The sequence below is a fragment of the Myiozetetes cayanensis genome, unplaced genomic scaffold (genome assembly GCF_022539395.1).
Source record: "Myiozetetes cayanensis isolate MyiCay16 unplaced genomic scaffold, myiCay2020 scf1, whole genome shotgun sequence".
Lineage (NCBI taxonomy): Eukaryota > Metazoa > Chordata > Aves > Passeriformes > Tyrannidae > Myiozetetes > Myiozetetes cayanensis.
The window spans coordinates 74,235,000-74,258,861 of NW_026086604.1; the positions used below are offsets into that span (position 1 = coordinate 74,235,000).

Genomic DNA, 23,862 nt, shown 5'->3' on the forward strand with positions numbered 1-23,862 from the left:
CCTGCTCTCAAGAATAGCTTGCTCCACACAGGATGTCTTCTCTCTGCAGGACAGCTCCAGCGAATGTTGGCTCATTGCAGACAAGAACTTGAGAATCAGCTTAGTGCTTTCTGTCTTACCAGCACCACTTTCGCCACTGAAAGAAGAGGAGAAAATTGTCTTCACAGTTCCAGTGGCCAGTGAAGAAGCTCTCTGTCTGGCCAGCCCTCCAAACTCTACATTATTGGAGGTCAGGAAGACTGGCGTGATTAGAAGTGATAGTCAAAGGGAAGCAAAATACCCCCTTAAGCTTCTTGAATATGACATCCAAGGCAAAACCAAAGCTGTCTTTAGACTTCACACCACTGCTCAGACAGCATTTCAAGGCACTGATTGCATATGTACACACACCCATGAGGCAACAAAGAGATCTCTGAATACAAACAATTATCGAACACTTCCCACCACAAAGGCACTGCAATAGTCAGGGATAAAGACCAGACTATGAATTAAACTGGGAAAGTTTGGAATTACATAGCAGCAATCTAGCTAATCAAGGAGCCCTGCTGTGAGAAGGAGGAGGAGTAGGTTAGAGATCCCAGTGCATATTCTAACACATAAAGGTTACTACTATAATTAATGCTGAAATTCTTAGTGAGCTACATATCCTTTAAACAAACTTTTTATATACCTATTCAAAGAAACTATATTAGCGTGAGTTCAAAATATCAACAATTTTCACCTCTTATCACCATTAGAGATGTAAAATATCTCATTTTCACCCACAGGAGAACAAAGCTATCTGATAACGGTAAATTGACATTTTTAAAACAAACTGTTAATAAGTAGCCTTGCTGATACAAACAGAAGGCAATATACTCAGTTTCTCTTCAAAACCAACACTCCAAAAGGGGAAAGTATAAATTTGGCTCCTTTCCCCCCACATAATTTCCCTTCATTTATGTAGACTAAAAACAGTGTAAGCCATTACGAAATATAACTTGTAGGTATAGTTTGTCTAGTTTGCTTGCTTTTCATCTGATGTCATAGCATTATATCCTAAACTGCTGCTTAATTTCTAGTTTTCCTAATTCTTATTAAACTGTACCTAATTCCAGCTTACTTCCAAAGAGACTGGCTACATTTTAGTCTTACCCCATCTTATTCATTGTAGCAAGCAGAAATTTTTTGACTGACTTTAATGGAGCACTACTGGGCATGTGGAGTAATATAATGGCCAGTCTTTGCGAGCGAAGATCCGGGGAAGGTCTTTACACCTTCCAGCCTGCGCATTGGATTTTTTAGGTGAGACACAGTGTGCGCGGAACTGAGCCCACCCTTTAATCCTAAGGTTCATCTGCCGGGGCCAAGCGAGCTTGGACGGTGGCAGTGAGGTCCTTAGGACATACATGGATTGCCTTTTTAAGGGCTAACGAGCTCCATCTGCCTGGGAGTGGCCCTGACCGGGAATCGAACCATGTGGAGTAAGCTTAGATAATTTGACAGACTTTTGTTATGCCATTGCTGAGTGGTGACCCCAGGAATTACAGATTACAGTAAAGTATACTGATGCTTTCTAGTAAAAAGTAAGAAAACAGCACAGCATTTTTCTGCAAATGAATGCCAACAATTAAAAAAAAAATCAGCAAAGAGACATTCAGAAAACATAATGAGACACAGAGTTTTAGCTGAGATTTAAGCATTTCCCAAGAAGAATCAGAGTCTTTAAAATGTTGCATAAAGCTTCATGCCGCTGATATGTTCCAGCAACTGTGATTCATCCATCATACAAATTCTGTAGTATTTTTTATGTAATTTTACCCTGGATATCTGGCCTTTTGGTATTCCGGATATCTGGCCTATTTGGTATTCCTTCCCTTTCTCTTTGCAGGCCCTCACTTATTCATGCTCTTCTGCCAATGAAGCAAACATTTAATATTGCTCTATTTAATATTCACTCCCCCTACAAAGCATTTCTACCAGTAGTTTTGAAAGAGCACCACAAACCTTTGCATTACCCTTGTCCAGTGTAATAAACCCTCAAGTTACATGTACCTCTTCCTGCCTAAATTCTCTCCCTCTGAACCATGTGTATAGCTCCACGGCAGGGATAGGGTGCCAAGGGGGACATCACCTCTTTCACTGACACCATCCTTCCTCTGCCCCCACTCACTGTCCCTTGAGACGGAAGCTGAAAGATACTCCACTGTAACTGAGAGACAGCCTACAAGTGAGATATTCAAAGCCAATGGAACAATATCTACTGCACCCAACTCTGGTACAGTTGGTATTATGCACAATTACATGCTCTTGATTTTTTCTTAGAGCAGGAGAGGCTCAAAACTGGTTCAGGCTGAACCTACCTGCCCAGTGTCTTATCCCTGGCAGTTGCCAAATGAGAGGCCCTGGGAAGACGTGATACTTCCCTTCTGTTCTTCTAGCTTCCAGTTATTTGCTGTTCAGAGGGTTCTTGATCTAACCCTGGTTTCTATGTGTCTTGTAACCCTCAATGGATATATCTTCTATGAGTTTCTAGCCATGGTCCCTTAAAAAGCACATGAACGTGTCGTGTTTCAGATCCACCTTCTATTAGCTTCATCTGAAGCCCCTAAGTTCTCATATTAGAAGGAAAAACCAACAGCTCATCCCAGCACTATCTCTGACATGCCTGACTTGATGGATAGCCCCAACTCAAGTTGCCTGCCTTCATTAGCCTTTCGCACATACAGAGCCATGTTATATTTTTGATTGCTTTTCTTTGTTTTCCTCTGAACTACCTCCAGTTCCACAAAGTCTGGATCTATCCAAGGAAAGGATTTACCCAATGTTCTCTACTCATTTAATAGTAACTGCTCCATCCTATTTAGTTTTGCAATTACTGCTTAGCACTGAGTGGGTGGGCTCCTGAAGCTCTCTGGCAGGACAGTAAGATGTCATCACTGGCTGGTGTTGCTGAGCTCAAGACCCATAATTTTATGTATAACAAGTTGGCTCTACATTTTTTCTTTACAAAACACTTTAATAATAGCTGGGTTTTATTATGAAATTAAAATCAAGAACAAGCATGCTAAACTTTAAGTCATTTACTCAACCTCCAGTACATACACTAACAGTGGGGTAAGTGGGATCAATCTTTCAGAGATCTTAGAAAGCTTACACCTACAAGAAGTTGCCAAGGTCAGTAAAAGGGTGAATTTTTTAGTGCAACCTTTCCAGCAACCTTTCCACCCCATGAATTTAAGTGCCCAGCTTGTTCCACATCACTGTCCTCAGTACTGTGAACATATTAAGTCTGACAGCAACCCAGAAGGCGCCCACTTAGAACTTTAGGCTTTCTCCGTGACACGTTCTACACAGGGCATCGTGCTAAGGGCACAGCAGCCTGGACTCCCGACTGCCGCAGTGGAAACAGGGGTCACTGGAAGAGACTCCTCATTCTGAAGGGCATAATGCTACTCTAAATCACTTCTCTGTTCTGTCTACTGCCTTTAAAACCCCAAGACAGATACACACAGACAAAACAAGCCCCTTCAGCAAATATAGTTTGTCAAATGCACATCTGAGTTTTGGTGTGTTAGTCTCATAAGAACATCTTCACATCACAAGTCTGGGGCTCCACATAAGGAGTTTGGTTTTCAAGCTGAACAACAGCAAAAACTGTGAGGCCATCAGATGACAAGAGAGAACAAACTGCTATTAGGCAGTGATTTCCCACTCACAGCACTGACTTGAATGTTTTTCAGCTTGAATACTGCTGGTTTTTTCGACTGCTTTACACTTCTTTTTGAGTGCTCTGGAGTGGATCAACTGCTACTGTATCTGAAAGAAGTGCATGTGTTTGCTTCTGCATAGACTAGATCACCTTAAACAGAGCAGCAAAAAAACCAAATGACCCAAAAAGTTACCTTGCTATTCTTATAATAAAAGGGTGGAGGTTTGAACTTGGTCCCAACTTGTAAACATCAGCCATTCTTGGGGAACTCATTCCCTTCCCTACATCAGACAAGCTGTTTGGCTATTGCTTGAGTAAGATGGACTCCATTTTCCTGCTGAGGCATACAGTTGAAAAATCAGATGTTATTTATTTTTTAACATGGTGGGCTTTTTTTCCCCCCTGTTTTAAATGAAATTGCACCCCGCAGTAAGGTTCAGATGAACATAAAACTGAGCATTCATTGATGTGGATGTTTTTGTCTTTTACAAGGAAACCTTATTTCAATAGCCAGATAAACACTTTTTAGCCTGGGAGACTGAAAATACTATTTCACAACCGTGTATATATTCTCATGTACCAGCTTCTTCAGTGTGCTATTTTGTTGACATTTTAGGCTGCTAAGTCATTTCTATGTAACATTAGCATGAATTAAAATGCCTGTGTTACACAGACCAGTAATTAAGCATCTTTGAGTGACTCCATTTAATATAATCTCTTCTGCATTTCCTTCCTTTTCGCCTCTGGTCTGGGTGGTTATACTGGAAAAATGGTCTTATGTTTATATTTCCACTCTTTATGATGACAGTTTTTAATTCAAGTTCTAGCCTTAACCCGCTTATCCTCCCCCCAGCCAGACAAATATCCCAATATCAATATCTCAAAACACTAGAAGCTTTTTTCAGAGGTTTTTGAACTCAATGCCTGAAGAAAGCAGCTCCAAACCAAAGCTGAGCTAATTCCGAGTGCCAGCAGGGGGCACTTCAAGTTCAGAGGATCATAGGAAAGAGTTCCAAGCACCTTCCCTTGCGGGGTTGTTACAACTTGCTGCCGAGTGCTTAGATCCCAAGGTCAGGAGCAGGTGAAACTGCCGATCAGAACGTGAAGCCTACACGAGCAATCTACACTAGTACTCTTTTTAATTATTGTGGTTTTGTGATGCAACAAAATTTTCCTCTTTAACATCTCTTACATAAAATACAAGACCAGAATATTTGTCAGAAGTCAAACACTAAAGAGCTCCTCTCGAGCATTTTTTTCAAGTGCCACTAGTAACCAAGAAAGTTACTTGTTGCAACATCTACTTACTGCTAAGCCAGTAAAGATGCGGGAATGACCAGGATGCTGAATTTGCCAAGCACACTGTTACACCTTCATCTCCTACGCTCTAAGTTAGGTGTATGACCACAGGGACTTTCCTAAATCTCATAAGGGTCACAGAAAACCTTCAGTAATTTAAAAAAATCCTGTTCTGAGTCCTTCAAAGATACAGTAGACAATACTGTTTTACAGAAGTAGAGTTGACTTTTTATTTGAATTGCACATTCTCTCAATTTCTGTAGAAACAAGATACCCTTATAAGGTTGTACTGTGGTACTTGTCTGAAATATTGAACTTTTTCAAATCATTGTTTTAATCCATGACCACAGCAAACAATTTTCAAAGGGACTGCTAATGCAAAACTTCTCCATATTATGGCTTATCTGTATCAAAGCATATGGTTTACAGAGCGGAGACTGCCGGAGACTCCTCTGGAACATCAAGAGACTTCTGCTTATGTCCATTTTAGGACATAACCTGCTTTTCTCTTGTCAGCTTATGGGGAACTGGAATGAAAGGTAAAATACTTAGGCCAATACAGAATGGCAAAAGTACCCAAGGCCACCAGAAATTATTTTGGCTCCCTAAATTTGGGTATATGGACTGTTCACAAGCAATGCTACCTGGAAATAAAACATGAAATCATAACTCCAGGATAGCTATTTTCACACAATAAAGATTTCTGTGCATTACATTTTTTCTTGGACTGTCACCTGGACTTTACATGTACAGGACTATGTATTAAATAATAAAAAGGAAAAATAGTTAAATTATTAATTAAATAATTAAATTAAAAGTTAAAGAAAGCTGAAAAAACACACTCAGCACCCCTTTCCAGCTTTGTGCCACTGCCAGGTAGAATCTGCCTAGTGGAGAGGGCAGGTGGGCACTGCAACCTGAGAGCCTGCTAGAAAGCTGGAACCAGACTTGGCTGTGTTGCATCTGATCCAAATTTCTAACAACAGACTGGGTGTTGAGCCTCATGCACCAAATCCCCCTCGCACCCTGGCCTGTTATCTCAAATGTCAGTAGAAACTGCCTATTGCAAAAGCTGCTGCTCTCACTCTGCCTTATCCCCTCTCTGTCCCCCTGACTGCCCCATGCCGTAGTTCCACAGCTGTCGCAAGGGCTCCTGTGGAGGTCAGGAGACAGCCAAAATCGTGTCAACTTGCATCTGAAGAGCTCTACACATTTAACTTTGTGCTGCAGGAAAGTGAGAGCGAATGGGCTTAATCACAAAAAAGCTGTGAAGGCAAGAGAGGAAAGGGAGAGGAAATATGCACTCTCTCACCCCTCTGATCATCACCCCCTGCCCAGAGTCCGGTGGCTGGTGCCACGCTGCCATCGCCACCGAGCTGCTCCTCCTGATCCGGCACTTCCCTGCCTGTGTGTGAGCCAATGCAGCTGAGCTGGCAGGCTAGGGAATGGGAAAAGAGTTGGCTGCATTTTCAGCTCTTCTGGAGCCAGCAGGAAGGAGGGGCTGAAAGCAGGGAGAAGCTATTGAAATGCCAACTTGCTCCCACCGTATACTCGGCAGCAGTGAGATTCTGAATACCAGTGACACTAGTGGATCAAACAGGAAGCTATTAAATCACCATTAAATTAAAGCACAACAAGATTAGGCAAGGAAGATTAATCAGGCAGAATTAAGTGGCTGAAATAGTGGAGGGTTTTGTCTTTTGCTATTTTTATTCACTGCTTTTCTCAAGAGTGGTGGGTTATTTTTTCTTTTTCTCTCCATACAGGAATCAGAGTCTAGTGGTGACCAACTTCTGAGCTGCACAGGGATGCTTAAACCAGTGGGAAAGCACTTAGGGTAACATTAGATAGGTAAGTAGTAAAAATGCACAAAAATGTATTAGATTTATTCACTCAATGGAATTTTAAGATGTGTAAGAAAAATGAACAATTGTTTAGAGGTTCACAGAACAATAAAGAGCAAGTTCAGAACTCTTCTGAAGCTCTGCTGTTTTAAAAGCATGATTTCTTTTGGAGTTCTCCTCTACACGTGGTCCAAACCTATGCTTCCAAATCCCCTTCAGAAGGCTCACTGGCAGGGATAACCAGAGCAGCAGCAGCTGCCATTTACCTGATGAGGATACACTGGTTGTCATGGCGCTTCCAAAGGCAGCGGTAGCACTCGTTGGCCACAGCGAAGATGTGAGGTGCGATCTCTCCCATGTGGTGCTTGCTGTATCGCTCCACAGCCGCGCAGTCATACAGTCCTGGGATGCTCTTGTAGGGGTTCACAGAGGCAACTATCGAACCAATGTAGGTCTGCAAGCACACAGCACCCCCCAGAGTTGTTATTACACACGGGCTGGAACAGATTAACACTCTGCTGAAATGATCAACAACAGATCAACAACAAATACGCGTCTGCAAAACTGTAGCGGTCCTTGGATAAAGGTGGAAAGTAATTTCCCCTGATTTCCTCCTTTCAAGAAAAGCAACAGCTGGGCAAAAGTTGTTTCCACCTCTGTTGTGTTCTCATGCTTACCCCACCTAAAAAACAGAAATCATTTGCTATACAAATCCCTGCCTTAATGCTGCTTACAGCTGCACAGTAACGCCTCTGAGCACTGGTCTACAGCTGCTTCTCATGTGTTCTTAGGGACTCACTGAACTTATAAAAACCTGACTGTGTCCCAAATATTGGTGCAAAAGTCTGTATTTTCATGTAAGTCCTTCTCCACTACTAATTTTTAAAACTGAAGTATCAGACAGTATGGTAGACACTAGCAATTATATGGTAGCAATCTCCAAGAAGAGCACGTGAACTGGCAGATACTCCCAAAACACTGTGTTTCTGTAACTTAATTTATTACTTGTTTGATGCACAATGGCACCTGATAAGGCATTCATTGCTATCCCATTACAATTAGAGAACGCATCAGTTAAAATCACTCAGGTAGCAGTTTATGCCCATTCCCACTGCCTTACCTCATTCAGCTGTGGTAACCTGATCGTTTGTAACAGTCTGTTTGGAATGCTGTTCTTTCTCACTCACCCTCCAACAACTTCAATACATTTTTCTAATAAAATCACATTAAAATGAGGTAGGAGATAACATTAGGCCTGCTGTCTCCAGAATTTCCAGTACATTTCTGTGGCACATGAAATTAATTGACATATTGTATGGTGTGTGCGGTGTTACTGCTCTGATACTGATTTCATTTTGTTAAACACCCTTTCTGTGCTTGCAGGCAGGGAGCTGACACCTGGCTTCAGCAGCCCTGCTCTGGACTTGAGAAGAGCCAGGCTGCGCAGCCTCCAGCCCTGTAACACAGCCCCCATGTTCACACAGATGCCTCATCAGCAGTCAACCCTCTTGTCGCCGACAGGAGCCAGCTGTGAAGCTGACAGCAGGACTGGCGCTCTCTTCATCTCCACAGCACCCTACCCAGAAAGGGATGGATGAGGCGAGCAGCATCTTGCACAACACAGAAAGGCAGCCCCACGTGCTCCTCCTGCAGCTTCCCTCTTCTCTGTACAAGCCTCCATGAGGGCACTCACTGAGACACAGGGACCACATTTTCCTTTCCTCTCCGTCAGCCTCTTCCACAGCATTTAGAGCCTGCAACTACCAGCCTCCCGCTTCTTCTCCTTAATTAACATGCAATTATCACCGTGTATCAGCTCTCTCCTTTCTCACTGTTGCCCTGCTGTTACACTCCCCATTATCCACCTGTTTGCCCTCCATCAGGCCCGACACAAATTGCAGCTTTGAGTTTTTGGTAAGGGAACTACAGCGGTGTCCTTGAAGTTATGACAATTTTATTAGCTGTAAGGGGAATATCCTTTCTCAGTGTAACTCAAGTACCTTTAACAGAGCGGTGAACTTTCAATCTGTGTGTTTTATAACCCTCACCATCCTGTGCAATAGCTCAGAAGATTTCATCTAGAGGAGAGATACCATTTCAACACAAGATCGTATCGCAGGGCAATTACAGCACTGAGACAACAGCTTAATTTCCCGGGATCAACCCCTCTTGGGTTCTTAAATAAGTAATAAGGAAGTATCTGAAAACAAAATTCCTGTGTTTGATGCATATTTCAGCACAGATTGCACAGGCAAAATTTCAAGAGGCTTTTTTAAAATTATATTACTACAGTATAAGTATGACCAATAAAACAGACTGCTACAGATCTTCTTCTTTACCTTATTAGAGTCTGTCTGAGGTCTTCTGAAAAGAGTAACTGGAGGCACACCATCACAACTGCATGGCATGCCATGGCAAAGAAACAAATAAAAAATCCCAATGAAACATGACACCATCTAACTTTATAATGAAGCAATGACTCTACAGCTTTAGTGCAAACAACATCTTCCTGTGGTAAAGCACTGCATCATCATGGGCTATACATAGCAATTTTTCTTGCTTTTCCTATTTTAAATAGTAAATATCAGAAGAGGTGCCAACAGCCCACTTCTGCACACACTCGTTTAACATGAGGCAGTCTTCCACATGGCTTAAGCATAACTTTTTAAAAATTATAGAAATGCTTCCAGAATATTAGTCATTACTGAGAATAATATATGTCCTTTTATTAAATGAAGTCAGCTGGCTACAGGCAGTGTATTATGGCAATAACAGAAACCTGGTGAATAGCAGAAACAATACTGGTGAAAACAATTCCTAAATCACCTCATGGAGTTATGCTTAGGACATGTCCTTAGGACTACTTAAAAATTCCCTCTCTATATATTTTTCTTTCAGCAGAAACGTGAAGAATCACAACCTCTACTGACACAGGTGCAACTCTGTGTTCCAGTCTTCTGGTGCTCTGAGTATGTACTATCTCTGCACGACGAGTTAAATACGTGCTCAAATCACCAAATTATAATGACACAAGACAGGACAAACTCAGGCCTTCAAAAAACAGGTTCCTCATCCCAAGGCAAGAGCACAAAAAAGGTATATTCTTCATACACGTAGTGCATCACATTTATGACCTACCAAGTGTCACAATCCCAACACAGGTATAGCCACAACTAGGCATCTGCATGGACTAAGGAGATGTGGAAGTTCCATCTTTACTCAAGGTAGTTCAGCAAGGTATCAATCAGCTGAAGCAGCATCATTATTAAAAACTATTCCAATTATTTTAAAAGTTCACATTAGAAGACAAATCTTCCAGAAGTCTCCGTCCAACCTGGCCTTGAACACTTTAAAGAATGGGGTATCCATAACTTCTCTAGGTAACCTGTTTCAGATTTTTTTTCAGGAAAATACTATTACAAGAAGTCCTATCACAAGCCTGACCCCTTAAATCTGTGGCAGTGAACAAGACAGTTCGCTATTCCCTTCATAAGACTGACTTGACACTTCAGACAGAACCACACACAAACTCTCGAACTATTTTGGTAACAACCTGTTATCAGATCACCACTAATGTATTTATTTAAACCAAAGAATAAATGGAAGTTGAATTACTCAGACTGAGTCCCAGTGCAGCAGTTTGATTACCATATTTTAGGTTGGGCTATTTTTACACTTTCAAATTTTTACTGAAATTTGATATTGATAATTCATCTCCCAAAACACTTTAGCTCACAAGCCACAGACATTCCTGCTACCCCTTTTAGCACAAAAAGAGAAAACCAGATTGTTTCCTGATCCTCTACAAGGACTTGAAAAATTAAGTGTTCAAACCGTATCTTCTTATTTAGACACTGAGTAAGGCAATGGCACCACAAGAATTAAAATGAAAGATGTACTTCAGAAAGGAAGAGATTTTTCATCAATTCTTTGATTGGTTTTGAAATTTGATTGTGTCTTGAAATCATCCCAGAGTTCTTCAAACACTGAGAAACAACAAGGTTCAAGAGCTCACAGAGAGTGCTGATACCCACAGAAATACTCCAGCAAAACTTAACACGGTTAGAGTAGTCCTGTCTAACACGAGAGAGTTTTGGGTTTTTCTTAAGAAAGACACAATCAGTTTACTTTAGTTTGATGCCAAACAAATCTAAATGATGTAAGAAGTTTTATGGATCAAAATACACTTTTTCAAGTTAGCTTAAAATTACAGGAAACCAGTTTGTAATGGATGAATGAAATACAGTTTGAAATGTCTTTCCTTCCTATGTAGAAAAAGTTTTCAGACTGAAAGAGGAAGAATTAGATTAAGAAATTTCCCCTTCAAATTTTTTTCAGATTCTCTATAAACAAAATGCAATTAAAAAGAAAAATACCCTAATGCAATCACTTGATTAGTGTCATAAATCAAACATACTAAATATACCAGAGCCACCTCTCTCTTCATCTTTTCCCCTCCACAGATGCTTTTTAGAATTTTTGGGTATATCCTTTCAGGTTTGCTCCATATCCAGCAACCATTCACCTTCCACTTCTTCGCTTTTATATCAAGACTTCTCCACAATAACTTCGCTATTCCTGAGGATCCTTCGTGATTTCTGTGTGTTACCCAAGCTCGTTTTTCCCAAGTGAGGTCATTAAATTTATCCCAGACTGCTTTTCTCATGACCTCCCTTCACCCTCTACATCAAGCTATTCCTCTGTACTTCCCAGATTTCTATCATCTGAGGACATCCCAGTCTTCCTTCTTTCATAAATAAATAAATGAAAAAGGGAGGGGGCGGGGAAGGACACACAATTCTTTCATGCTTTGCATATCTCATGCTACAAGGAGGGTGGGTAGGGAAGACAGGAGCAGGCTGGAGGACCCTGATAAAGGGTACTGTGTGCTGCTCCTGAACTAAATCTTTGATCAACAATCACAACAGACACCAAAACTGCATGCATTATTAAAGCAGGCAAAAGAACACAACACTGCACTCCTCTATCATTATGTTTCTTAACAACACCAAAAATCAAAATATTCTTCACAACTTGCAACTAGAAATGCTGGAACAAATAAAATATAAAATTAAGATTGTTTTGTTACGGATATATATATAACATTGAGAAACAAGACTTTGTACAACTCTCTTAAGAGCACTTTGAAGCCTTTCTGGTTTGGAACATGAAAATCTATGTTACTACAGAAAGAAAAGCATGTTTACAAATGCCTCAAAAAAAAAAAAAAAAAAAAAAAAAAGGTTCTGGGTTGTTTTTGAGCAACTCCTGACTTTCGTGGAGTCACTTAAGGAACCCATTCTGTGTCTGAAAAGTAAAAGGTTTTGTTTTTTTTTTTAAATGAGGTATTGGTATCAACTTGACAATTTGTTCAAACAGTATTATTTTCTGGGCTTAAACTTTATATGAGAAACTTCAAATAAAACTGCAGTACAGCTGGCTCCCCTCAAAGCTACTTCTATGTTACTTTTATACAATGCATGGGAAAAGATTTTTATCACTGTTCCACACAACTTGCACATCTCACTTACCTTCACGTCATCATGGCTACAATACTATTACCAAATTACATTACCAGTGTTTTCACAAAACATGCAGTGGCAGGCAACATTTGAGAGACCACAAAGTAGCCATCAAACTTTTTATGTTTTCAACACCAAATTTCAAGGTGTCAGGATGCAAAACCTGGCAACAAAAGAGTTTGTGATACCCACAGAAATACTCCAGCAAAACTTAACACGGTTAGAGTAGTCCTGTCTAACACGAGAGAGTTTTGGGTTTTTCTTAAGAAAGACACAATCAGTTTACTTTAGTTTGATGCCAAACAAATCTAAATGATGTAAGAAGTTTTATGGATCAAAATACACTTTTTCAAGTTAGCTTAAAATTACAGGAAACCAGTTTGTAATGGATGAATGAAATACAGTTTGAAATGTCTTTCCTTCCTATGTAGAAAAAGTTTTCAGATTGAAAGAGGAAGAATTAGATTAAGAAATTTCCCCTTCAAATTTTTTTCAGATTCTCTATAAACAAAATGCAATTAAAAAGAAAAATACCCTAATGCAATCACTTGATTAGTGTCATAAACCAAACATACTAAATATACCAGAGCCACCTCTCTCTTCATCTTTTCCCCTCCACAGATGCTTTTTAGAATTTTTGGGTATATCCTTTCAGGTTTGCTCCATATCCAGCAACCATTCACCTTCCACTTCTTCGCTTTTATATCAAGACTTCTCCACAATAACTTCGCTATTCCTGAGGATCCTTCATGATTTCTGTGCGTTACCCAAGCTCGTTTTTCCCAAGTGAGGTCATTAAATTTATCCCAGACTGCTTTTCTCATGACCTCCCTTCACCCTCTACATCAAGCTATTCCTCTGTACTTCCCAGATTTCTATCATCTGAGGACATCCCAGTCTTCCTTCTTTCATAAATAAATAAATGAAAAAGGGGAGGGGGGCGGGGAAGGACACACAATTCTTTCATGCTTTGCATATCTCATGCTACAAGGAGGGTGGGTAGGGAAGACAGGAGCAGGCTGGAGGACCCTGATAAAGGGTACTGTGTGCTGCTCCTGAACTAAATCTTTGATCAACAATCACAACAGACACCAAAACTGCATGCATTATTAAAGCAGGCAAAAGAACACAACACTGCACTCCTCTATCATTATGTTTCTTAATGACACCAAAAATCAAAATATTCTTTACAACTTGCAACTAGAAATGCTGGAACAAATAAAATATAAAATTAAGATTGTTTTGTTACGGATATATATATAACATTGAGAAACAAGACTTTGTACAACTCTCTTAAGAGCACTTTGAAGCCTTTCTGGTTTGTAACATGAAAATCTATGTTACTACAGAAAGAAAAGCATGTTTACAAATGCCTCAAAAAAAAAAAAAAAAAAAAAAAAAAGGTTCTGGGTTGTTTTTGAGCAACTCCTGACTTTCGTGGAGTCACTTAAGGAACCCATTCTGTGTCTGAAAAGTAAAAGGTTTTGTTTTTTTTTTTAAATGAGGTATTGGTATCAACTTGACAATTTGTTCAAACAGTATTATTTTCTGGGCTTAAACTTTATATGAGAAACTTCAAATAAAACTGCAGTACAGCTGGCTCCCCTCAAAGCTACTTCTATGTTACTTTTATACAATGCATGGGAAAAGATTTTTATCACTGTTCCACACAACTTGCACATCTCACTTACCTTCACGTCATCATGGCTACAATACTATTACCAAATTACATTACCAGTGTTTTCACAAAACATGCAGTGGCAGGCAACATTTGAGAGACCACAAAGTAGCCATCAAACTTTTTTATGTTTTCAACACCAAATTTCAAGGTGTCAGGATGCAAAACCTGGCAACAAAAGAGTTTGCTACACACTGCAGATATGGCCTCTATGATTCCCAGTCCTCTCAGGTAAAGGGATTGAAGGTAATCACGACTGAGTTTATTTTAAGGCAAAGACAACTAGGTCTACCACTACATACACGTCAGCATAAAAATGCAAAAGATGGCTGGGCCATATTTTGGTGTCCTTTTTAGAGGAGAGAAGAAGGGGCAATGGTATGCCATGAAGAGGATGATGATTAGTACTGTTGTTCATAGTAGGACCTTGATTTATCCTCACTGTGGTAAGTATACCCCGTCTTTCAGCTAGTCTCATGTTAATTTCAGTGGGATAGAATCCAGTTGTCTCATGTCCGAAGCCAACATCCTTTCTTAAAAACCATAATCAAAGTGAAGTACTGAACTACAATTTTAAATGTTTTCAACTGATCAAGCCATTTCTAAGATGGAAATGTCATACTCTATAATCATCTTTACATGCTTGGGCTCCTGCAGTCCTCACCATGTCTGGTGACTCATGGTGAATTTCCAACCGCCCAAATTAGAATCAGCTTTGCTTTTCTGTATCTCTGTGTTCCTTGTCAATGCACACCATGTTATGACCCCAAACCTGTCCTTTTTTCTGCTCAAAGGTCCTTTGTAGAACTGATTGTAAAATGAGTTGTTTGTAAACACGCAGGCCACACTACAAATACAAGAGTTAGCATCCATAGGAAAGGACCTTTAGAAGGGAACCAGAATGTGACAGAAAATGTCCCTACGAAGATCGACTGCCAACAGACAGCTACCTACAGCCAAGACGCACCTCCTACATGTCCTCCCTGTCACTGTTTATGAAAAGTGTCTTCTCAGGCACATTCACAGTGCTCAGCTTCATGCTCAGTTTCAGTTCATGATGGAAGCTGCAGCAACCTTTTCTTTCTATCAACCACCTCCCTAGTGGCCTTTTCCATTTCTGTGCTGAGCACAGATTAGATCCAAGGTGGAGCAGACCAAGGCATTTTTAAAGCTAAGTTTTATGCTTCTTTCCATTAGCACAGTTCACAGGAAGATTTTGGAATAGTTTGGGATTATTTTAAAATATGTGATTTCAGATGATCAGAGGCAACTGTTGGACAACAGCACACCCTGTTAGATGCATCCTGGTCTGTTATGTTGACCCTTCAACCCAACTAATGTGACCTTAAGCTTTCCTTAGTACAAGAGTATTAAGCAACACTGTCCTGTTCCCAAGCCCCTTAGAGGCTATGCTATCTCTTCATGATAAAAGTAGTACTTTGTAACCCAGCTACCTTAACTTCTAAACTAAGAGAATCCTTCCAGCTCCTACAGCTTCAGCCATGCAGATTTAGAGAGTCCTTGTCCTAGGAAGCTAAAGGAAACTGTCCAGATCTGTCTTTTTCTTAAGAATTAAAATCTAGGTTTTGGTCACCTTAGCTGCCAGTGTAAATATCCAAGCCAGTGCACAGTGCACACAGGCAGACACCTTTCTGCTGAGCTCCACAGAAGGCTCAGAGATGGTGACCAACTCTCTGATTGTTAAGAGATACACTAAAAGCTTAACCTCATCTTCTTTGCTTGCTCATTTTCTCCTACTGAACATGTGGATGGGGATTTTCTCATACTGAACATGTGGAGCCCCATGTGGATGGGTATTACCCAAGGAAACCCTACAAGTGTTATCCTGAATCCATACACACACAAAAAAAAATCCAGTTCAGAAATATGAAACCAATATAAAGAAAAGTTGATAAAAGGGCATTGTTACAACCAAGGTAAAAACCAAAACAGCAGACAATAATAGTGACGTCAGGTAGACATCTTTCCTTCTTTAAGAACTTGACAGGTTTCTAGCAGTTTTTCCCCTGTATAAAAAGGACCAAGTCTCCTTGTTTCTATATGCTCTTTTTTGCTGACTAACACAATGCAATCTATGTAGCAGTCCAATCTGCTAGATGTCAGAATAATGATCTTTTGTGCATAGACTGTTTACATAAACAATTACAGAAGAGTATCTCCCTTCACCACTGCCAAGCAGACAGAGGCATTATTTTTTGAACAAAACCACAATCGATCAGAATGAGACATTGATTTTTGTTATTTTCATGGGCAGCAATACAGCATGTGAATGTAAGTCTGCACATCAGACTGTAGCAATCTGTGTGCATAAGTGCACAGATTAATTTTAACCAGGCAAGCTGTAGCTCAAATCAGAAAAGGCCCCACAAAGAGCAGAGACCTCATGGCTTGTCACTTCATTTCAAATGGCCTGTGGCCACACACTAGTTCTTCCTCCTGCTTTGTTATTGCACAATGCTCAAATGAGTCTTTCAAAGCTGTCTGAAGGTCTAATTCACCCTCCAGCAAGGAAAAGAAAAAAAATTATCTTCTTCCTTCCTACAAATTCATCTTGGGAAGGCGAAGGGGCTTTTCAGAGCAAACACACACAAATGAAAACAAAAATGATGGTAAATGAAGCACTAAAGAGCGCTGTCTCTAGAACAATTGAGAAATAGTTTTATATAGAATTTTGTAGATCTGTTTCATTCTGCCTCCAAGCACTTTATATACTGATATCCAGATTTCCATAACTTCCATGGTTTTTTAATGTCTGAAGATCTCTTATACAGAAAGGGCTTTTTTAAGAAGAGAGCAGGAAGAGCAGGAATTAAGCTTTAACAAAGAGAAATCAAAAGCCAGAATAACTGAAATCTAAGTCTATGCCAGGTAGTTCGTTGGAGGGCACTGAACTGCGGCCAAATAGCTGTCAGTCTAGAAGTCAGGACTAAGACGACAAATGATATTAACAGTCAAAAATCTGCTAAATGGAACTTTTGGATTCCATTTGATTTTAAAAGGAAAGACTGACAAACATCAAAAGGAAACAGCTGAAACTGCTTGTGAGAAAGGGACCATGTCTTTTCAAATAAAAGTAACAGCCTGGCTATGAATCAATAGTCCATTTACAAAGGTAAACAATAGCTACAAAAGTAAATTAATCCATTCTCGATTTAAATGGGTTGTTTGTGGCCTTTTGAGTATTAAACTGCTGGAATATGTGAATAACACAGTTGGACAGTGTAGCACAAGTGGTAAATTTTGCACAGCTTGTGCTACAGTCAAACCCTAACTCATGTAAAGAAAACATGTGCTGGTGACAGGCAAGCAGCCTAAGTTTTGGAGTCCAAATTCCTGCCCTCCTTTCAAGGACTTTGCTGGACTGGGAGCCAGAGCTTACCTCCAAGTGAGGACAGTGTATACAGAAGCATTCAGCACCATTTGCAGAAGCTCTGACTGAATGGTACTAAGCTGCTGCTGGCACTTATGCAAATGACTGATAATCTTTCTTTTGATTTTGTACGTTGGTCTACTTTCTGTTCTTGGCTCATAGTAACATTCCACAAAGGGGTGGAGAAAACAACATAAAAACAATCCTTCAAACCTGGGAAGACATTAGCAATATATACCCTCACCAATGACAAAACCTGCACATGATGATGGATTTCGACTCTGCAGTTTTCAATATGAAGTTACCATTAATAGGGTTTAGGTATAATACAAAACTCATGGAAGTCAAGAGAAATTGACCCTCTCACCACTGCAGCTATTATTTACTCCCCAACCAATCAACCAAATGAGAAAAAAGATACTGGTACAGAGAAGATAGAAAGAGCAAGTTTTTGTGTTTTAATAAAACTCTGACCTCTTCCCCCTCCCCACCTGTCTCACTAAAGCAGCCCACTGATGACAGAAGGTAAGTTCCTTACTGCAGCATGTGCACCCAGCAGGTTACCAACAACTAGCTAATGTGCTGCAAACCGTAACATAAATTTATGTGTTTGTGTAGGTGTTGCATACATGTAGCCACTGCATACACTGCAAAGTGTTTGTGTAGCTGTGGCATAGGTGATAGTGTTATCAATTACACAAACTTTTCTGAGCAGCTCGCCTTTCAATGATATCATGTTGATCACACCACCTCAGGCTGAAATACCTGCTAAGACCTGAAAATAAGCACCTTTAAAATCCCCAATATCTTCTTTTGTGAGGACAAAGTTCAGACAAACACTCCTTACTGTTGTTGTTATTATAATTATTAGCAGTGCCACGAGTCATGAAGTATGGAGGAATTCAGAAGCAAGGTTGGTTAACCAATCAATGGCATTTGTTTACTTCTCATTGTCATTACAGATATGTTCTTTCTCTAACATGTATTAAAAAAAAAGAAAAACGAACAAAATGATAATTTGCCTGCGGTAGATAATTGTTGATCTATATAACTGACCATCTTTTAGAAATAACAATTGCCAGGAATAAATTTCACTAGATTTCCAATTAAAAGCCTGCTGTGTTTTTATAGATCTTTGTCTGCTGCTCTCTAGTAACAGATGTGAAATGGAAGCTGTAATTAATGCTTGGAGACAGGAACTCACTTTGAACTACATTTTGAAAACATTATCTGATGTGTGCAAGCATAACATTCTAATCATGGGGGTTAGTGGCTATGTATAGACACTTCCCATGCATTCTTAGCAACAGTGTTCTCTGCTCGCTGCATTTCCGTGGAAAGAGCTGGTGGAGAGAATTTACCCCATCTTCCCAGTAGCATAGGAAGGTGTGAAAACCACTGTGATTCATCAGCACACTTTTAAAATCTTTCTACTGCAAGAGTGGAGCAATTAAATAAACAGGAGTTTCCTCAGTGACCATGGAGCAGATCCTGTAAACTGGTTACCCAGGATTGCTCTACAGTACTGAATGCCTCTGGAGAGGAACCGTGCAGCCACAGCTGGGCTGCAGACAAGACCAGGATAAATGTAGTTCTAGGGACTAGTGCAACAACTAAGGGCTTGGTTTAAAGGTACTATACATACATACATACATATATATATGTTTTGTGGTACTAATTAATGACACAATTTGTGTGTACTATTGTTTGGCTTTTTTTAAAGTCAACGGCCTACGCTTACTTATAACACGGAGCATGACAGGCCAAGGACCAAGGCTGTTGAGCTGCCCAGGATGTTGTAGGGCTCCTTGATACACATTCTTTTGAGGTTCAGTTTCTGCAAGTGACAAAAACTAGTCATGAGTTTTTTGTCTTTATAAGTAAACACTCTGGGGATATGGTTTAGTGGGCATGGTGGTGTTCAGTGGACAGCTGGACTTGAAGACATGGGAGGTCTTTTCCAGCCTCAATGATTCTATGTTCTATTAGCTTCCACTGGTCTTCCTTTGTTTCTCTGCCTTCACCTGCCACTTGTGTCCATGTCAGAGGACATTTGAACAGGAATGCTATCAAAGTGTATTAATTATGTCTGTCTGCATTTAACCATGACTTCAGTGTGCCCTGCTAGTTTCTCACTGTACATGAAGGAGCATTCACGTCCTGCTGACCATCGTAACACAGCACAGAGCAAACGCACTGGATCTGAAATGAGTTTTACTGAACTCAGAAAAAAAAAATTCAAAACCTAGACAAACAAGACACAGAGAGCAACTGACCTAGATACTAAAGTGTCTGTGTCTGCAAACAGAATTAGAAAAAAACCCCTACGGTGATTATTGATTAATACTGCACAGACATCAACTAGTTGCCTACGGGAACCCTCATGACTTCAAGGGAGATAAATTATCTAATTACTGCAAGCTTAAAAAACTACAACTGAGCATGCTGCTTAAGTAAATAAACACTAATAGATTTAAAAATCAATGCATAAATAACTGAATATACCTTCTAAGAACAGACAGAACTGAGCATTTACTGTAATGAAGTAGCTAGGAGCTCTGCAGGCAACCTTGTCAGGGAAGAAACAAGTTTTTCAGTTTAACACCTTTTTAAAAAAGATAAATGTTGCTTCTTCATCCAAGTTACTCTATGTCTGTTGCTTCAGCTGAAGAGAGAAAGGAAGACAGTCACAAAAACTGAGCTCCTAATTACCATCATCCTCCCTCTGATGTGGATGTGGTTGGTACAGCACTACATGTCGACGTGGCTGGTACAGAACTTCTCATACACATGCATGCAAACATAACAGATGGTTATAATTATCGGTGGAAAAGCTGCAGTCCTAATTTGAAAGTGAGCAAAAATAGATTATGTTGTCCCTCACCCTTCCTGGCCACCACACCCAACTGTTGGACAACCTGGGAGTCACTCTACCCATCAGGGGAGGGCAGCCAGAGGACTGCCACACCTCAGCCTATGCAGCATGCCTCTCTGGACACAGGTGAACATCTTCCACCTAAACAAGACAGACACGTGCCAAATCATCATCACTTCAAAGGGGAACATGCCTACCTAGCACTTCAGAGCTTACCTCAAGAAAAAAAAAACTAATTAGAAGTGCTTTGAAAATTGTTTATTGCTTGAACTCATGCAAATGAGGGTGGATCTGACACTCTCTGCACTGACCTGCACAATGTATAATGCTGTTATTTCCGAACTGCCTCTCACCTCAGCAAAAGCTGCTCTCATCTTCTGCTCTGCTCTCCTGAAATATGCTGCCTGCATCAGTAACTAACTGCTGGCCACAGGCAAGACACCCACAGCTCATCCCAGAGCCAGCCCAAACACTGTAATTTGTGCGTCTTGCAGTACAATCCACGCTGTGTGGTTCATGGCGTCCTCTCCAAGGCTAAGCTGGTCTCCTCTGTAGTGTGTACTTAACTAAAAGTGAACCAGAATCAACAGCTCTGGGAACAATCCGCCTTTGAACATCAACAAGAACGGCTGCCGCAGCACTTGCCCTCTCCACATCCTGTGTCCCCTGGCAGTCTTGCTTCAGAGGTGACCAAATCCCCCATGTGCTTTCAACAAAAGTCTCTGTGTTTAAACGTGGGCACCTTCCATTCTTAGCACTAGTGTTTATATTTCCATATTTTGCCACATACCAGCCAGAATGCAAGCTAATCTGAGCATTCAAAGACAAGCATCAAATCTTGTATGCTGATGTCCAGAAGCTGGACCTTCTGTGGTGTTCCCAAAGGGAGTAAAATGAGAGAGGAAGTAGCAAGGAAAGCCCCTGGACCAGGTGATAACTGTCATCCTAAGAGTTGTCCTTTCTTAGTCAACAAATGCAGTGATAGCCCAGAAGCAAACTTTCAGATAGAAGCAGTATTAATCCCAAAGCCTGAAAAACTACCAGACAGGAGTCTACTTTAAGGAACCAAGAAAGGACTTGTACGTTCTATCCTTCTCACAGGCCAAAAAGGGAAAGCATATACTCTTTCACAGGCATTCAGACAAAAAGTATTACAAGCCTATGTCAACAGACTTGACACTGTTGCAAAAAGATGGTTGCACATAGACAATAACAACTTTTTGTCATTCACCCTCTTGCAAACAGTACAGATTCAGCTAAGAGCCTCAACTCATTATATTCAGAGCCAGGCATCATTCACATTAAGAACACAGTCTGTGTGCTAGATCAATATTCTTCTCTGCCCAGGAAATAGCAAGACATACAGAAAATCCTCTTCTGTCCCTTTATAGTTGCAGTTGTTGGCAGCAAAGTCACTGGCATGTGTGACAAAACTTGGCATCCATAGCAAATGACTTTATAGTATTAATTAGGAAGCAGTGACAAGTTTAGGAACATGTGTATGTTTATGTGAGACAAAAATATTATTAAGCAACGGAAGATTCAACTGAGCTCAAATATCTCAAGATATTTATTTAAATGCTCATTGCTAGAGAAAAAGCTCTTCAAATAAAAAAACCCACGCAAGTTAACAGTGGAAAATCTGCATAAATAATTGTCTTTCTGAGAAAGTAACTGTTTAAATTTCCTTTTGTTTCTTCTGTATTTTTGAAGTCATATATACTTTACACTACAATTTAGTATATTGAACTTCATATAATTTTTATGTGTGTGTGAAGAAGCAAGCCCCAAAATTTAAGTCCCAACTAAGTGTATTTCTTATTAAGGTAAAAAGGTGCTTCCTGGTCTATTTGCCACTGAGAAAACTTAACAAAAAGCTGCCAGGCTAGAGAACCACACCAACATACTTGTAACACTACAAGCCTGTAACTCATAAACTGCCAGCATACAACTTTGCATATCTTTTTCCCCTATTCAGAACGTGGACAAGGAAGAGCACAGAACTGAAGTAAAACAGGACCCAGAAGCTAAAAGCCAGGACACAGTAATTATATGGTGATTTGTATTCAGGGATGACAAGAAGTCTTTTAAAGGGATGATCAGCCCCTTAGCCCACATGTCATATGCCTTCCCAATTTATCCCTAAATGCACAAAGGACAGATACAGCCAAGGTGATCAGGCAAATACAAGAGACAATGTGTCCACTACACTGATGAAGCAATTCCTGGCCAAGGGAGATGGGGTTTTTGCTCCTGAAGCCCTCTCCTGCTCAGACACAACAGCAGGAATGGGGTGCCAACGAGGTTGGAGAAAAGAAGATGCTTTTTAAATCTAGTCCTGGTTACATATAGGACAATAGAGAGGCTTTCATGTGCATTTCAAAACACACATTTTTTCCCCTGACAACCTTTTCAATCATTTTTCAAGTGAAGTGGATTCAAAAGATTAAGGAGTTAAATTAGCAAAACCAAAGGGACAATGCATATTCAGTGGCAACTGGAGATCTGTCATCATTAACAGTACGGAAACCTGTTTGTCTAGAAAGTACACCACACTAAGCACCAAGGATCAGAACACCCTAAACTTGCCTTGACAAGCTAAGAAATAAGCTAGGACATGTCTCTTCAGAACAAGGCTATTCTATGCCTCACCAAAAAAATCACCCACATACACAAATGCTTTCCAAAAAATGGTCGTGTCCTCAATCTGAGTGCACATTATGACTCAAAAAACAATATTTTTTTTATTTTGACTCACAATGAGTATCATATTCTAATCTGACAACACTGATGGAAAACTAAACTTTTATCTGGTAGCTGTTTTTCCTTGCACATGCAGGACTGTTCATATATGCTATTAACTTTTTGTTTACTGATTTTTCTGAAATGCAAAATGGTTAGTTCAATTTGAGAAAAAAAAACATAAATAAAAACTTATGTAAAGAGAACTGCCTCAACATTTAGGATTCCCCATACAAGCCACTTTTAAGGGTAATGTGCAACAGAATACTATTTCATTATGCCCTTTTTTGCTTTCCATCATAAAGAAATTTCTAAAGACAGGGAATGTTTATTTTTACACTTAGATATGTTTATATTTAAAAATAAAGAAGCCAAACTTAATAGATGAAGCTTGAAATAAAGCATGCATATGGCCAAATCACGGGCCTAGACATGTGATGCAAACAAAAATCATTTGCATTCTGCAATTATAATAAAAGAAAAAAAACCAAACCAACAAAATGACCAACCACTGAACCACTAAAGAGTTTGATTTCACAATCTGCAACTGCTGCTAATATTCCTTCTATCTTTCTCACATTTACTGTACTTCCAGATACAGGAAAGATTCATACTCAGTTACTTCAAGATTAACAAAAATATTTCAGGAGTAGATAAACCTAACGATAAAAACCTTCATGACAGAGTTAAGAAGAAGTATTCTGTGTGGACTAATGCGTAGTTTTTGAAACTGATGAACAGTTGTCTATTCTCATAGATTCCAAACTCCAACTATCTCTATTTAATGGCACAAATCCTCAGCTTGACAATCGTAATGCTT

At 40.0% G+C, this 23,862-nt stretch overlaps 1 protein-coding gene across 1 annotated transcript in view; it reads right to left on the reverse strand.

Annotated features, from left to right (window-relative positions):
- The window catches only part of MYO10 (myosin X), a 167,117-nt gene that overhangs the window by 69,297 nt on the left and 73,958 nt on the right, over positions 1-23,862 (reverse strand). The window contains exons 4-5 of the mRNA XM_050316122.1: positions 7,101-7,288; positions 2-136 (exon numbers count right to left, since the gene is read on the reverse strand). Of these exons, the coding sequence (XP_050172079.1) occupies positions 2-136; positions 7,101-7,288 (323 nt within the window). The remainder of the gene's footprint in view (position 1; positions 137-7,100; positions 7,289-23,862) is intronic.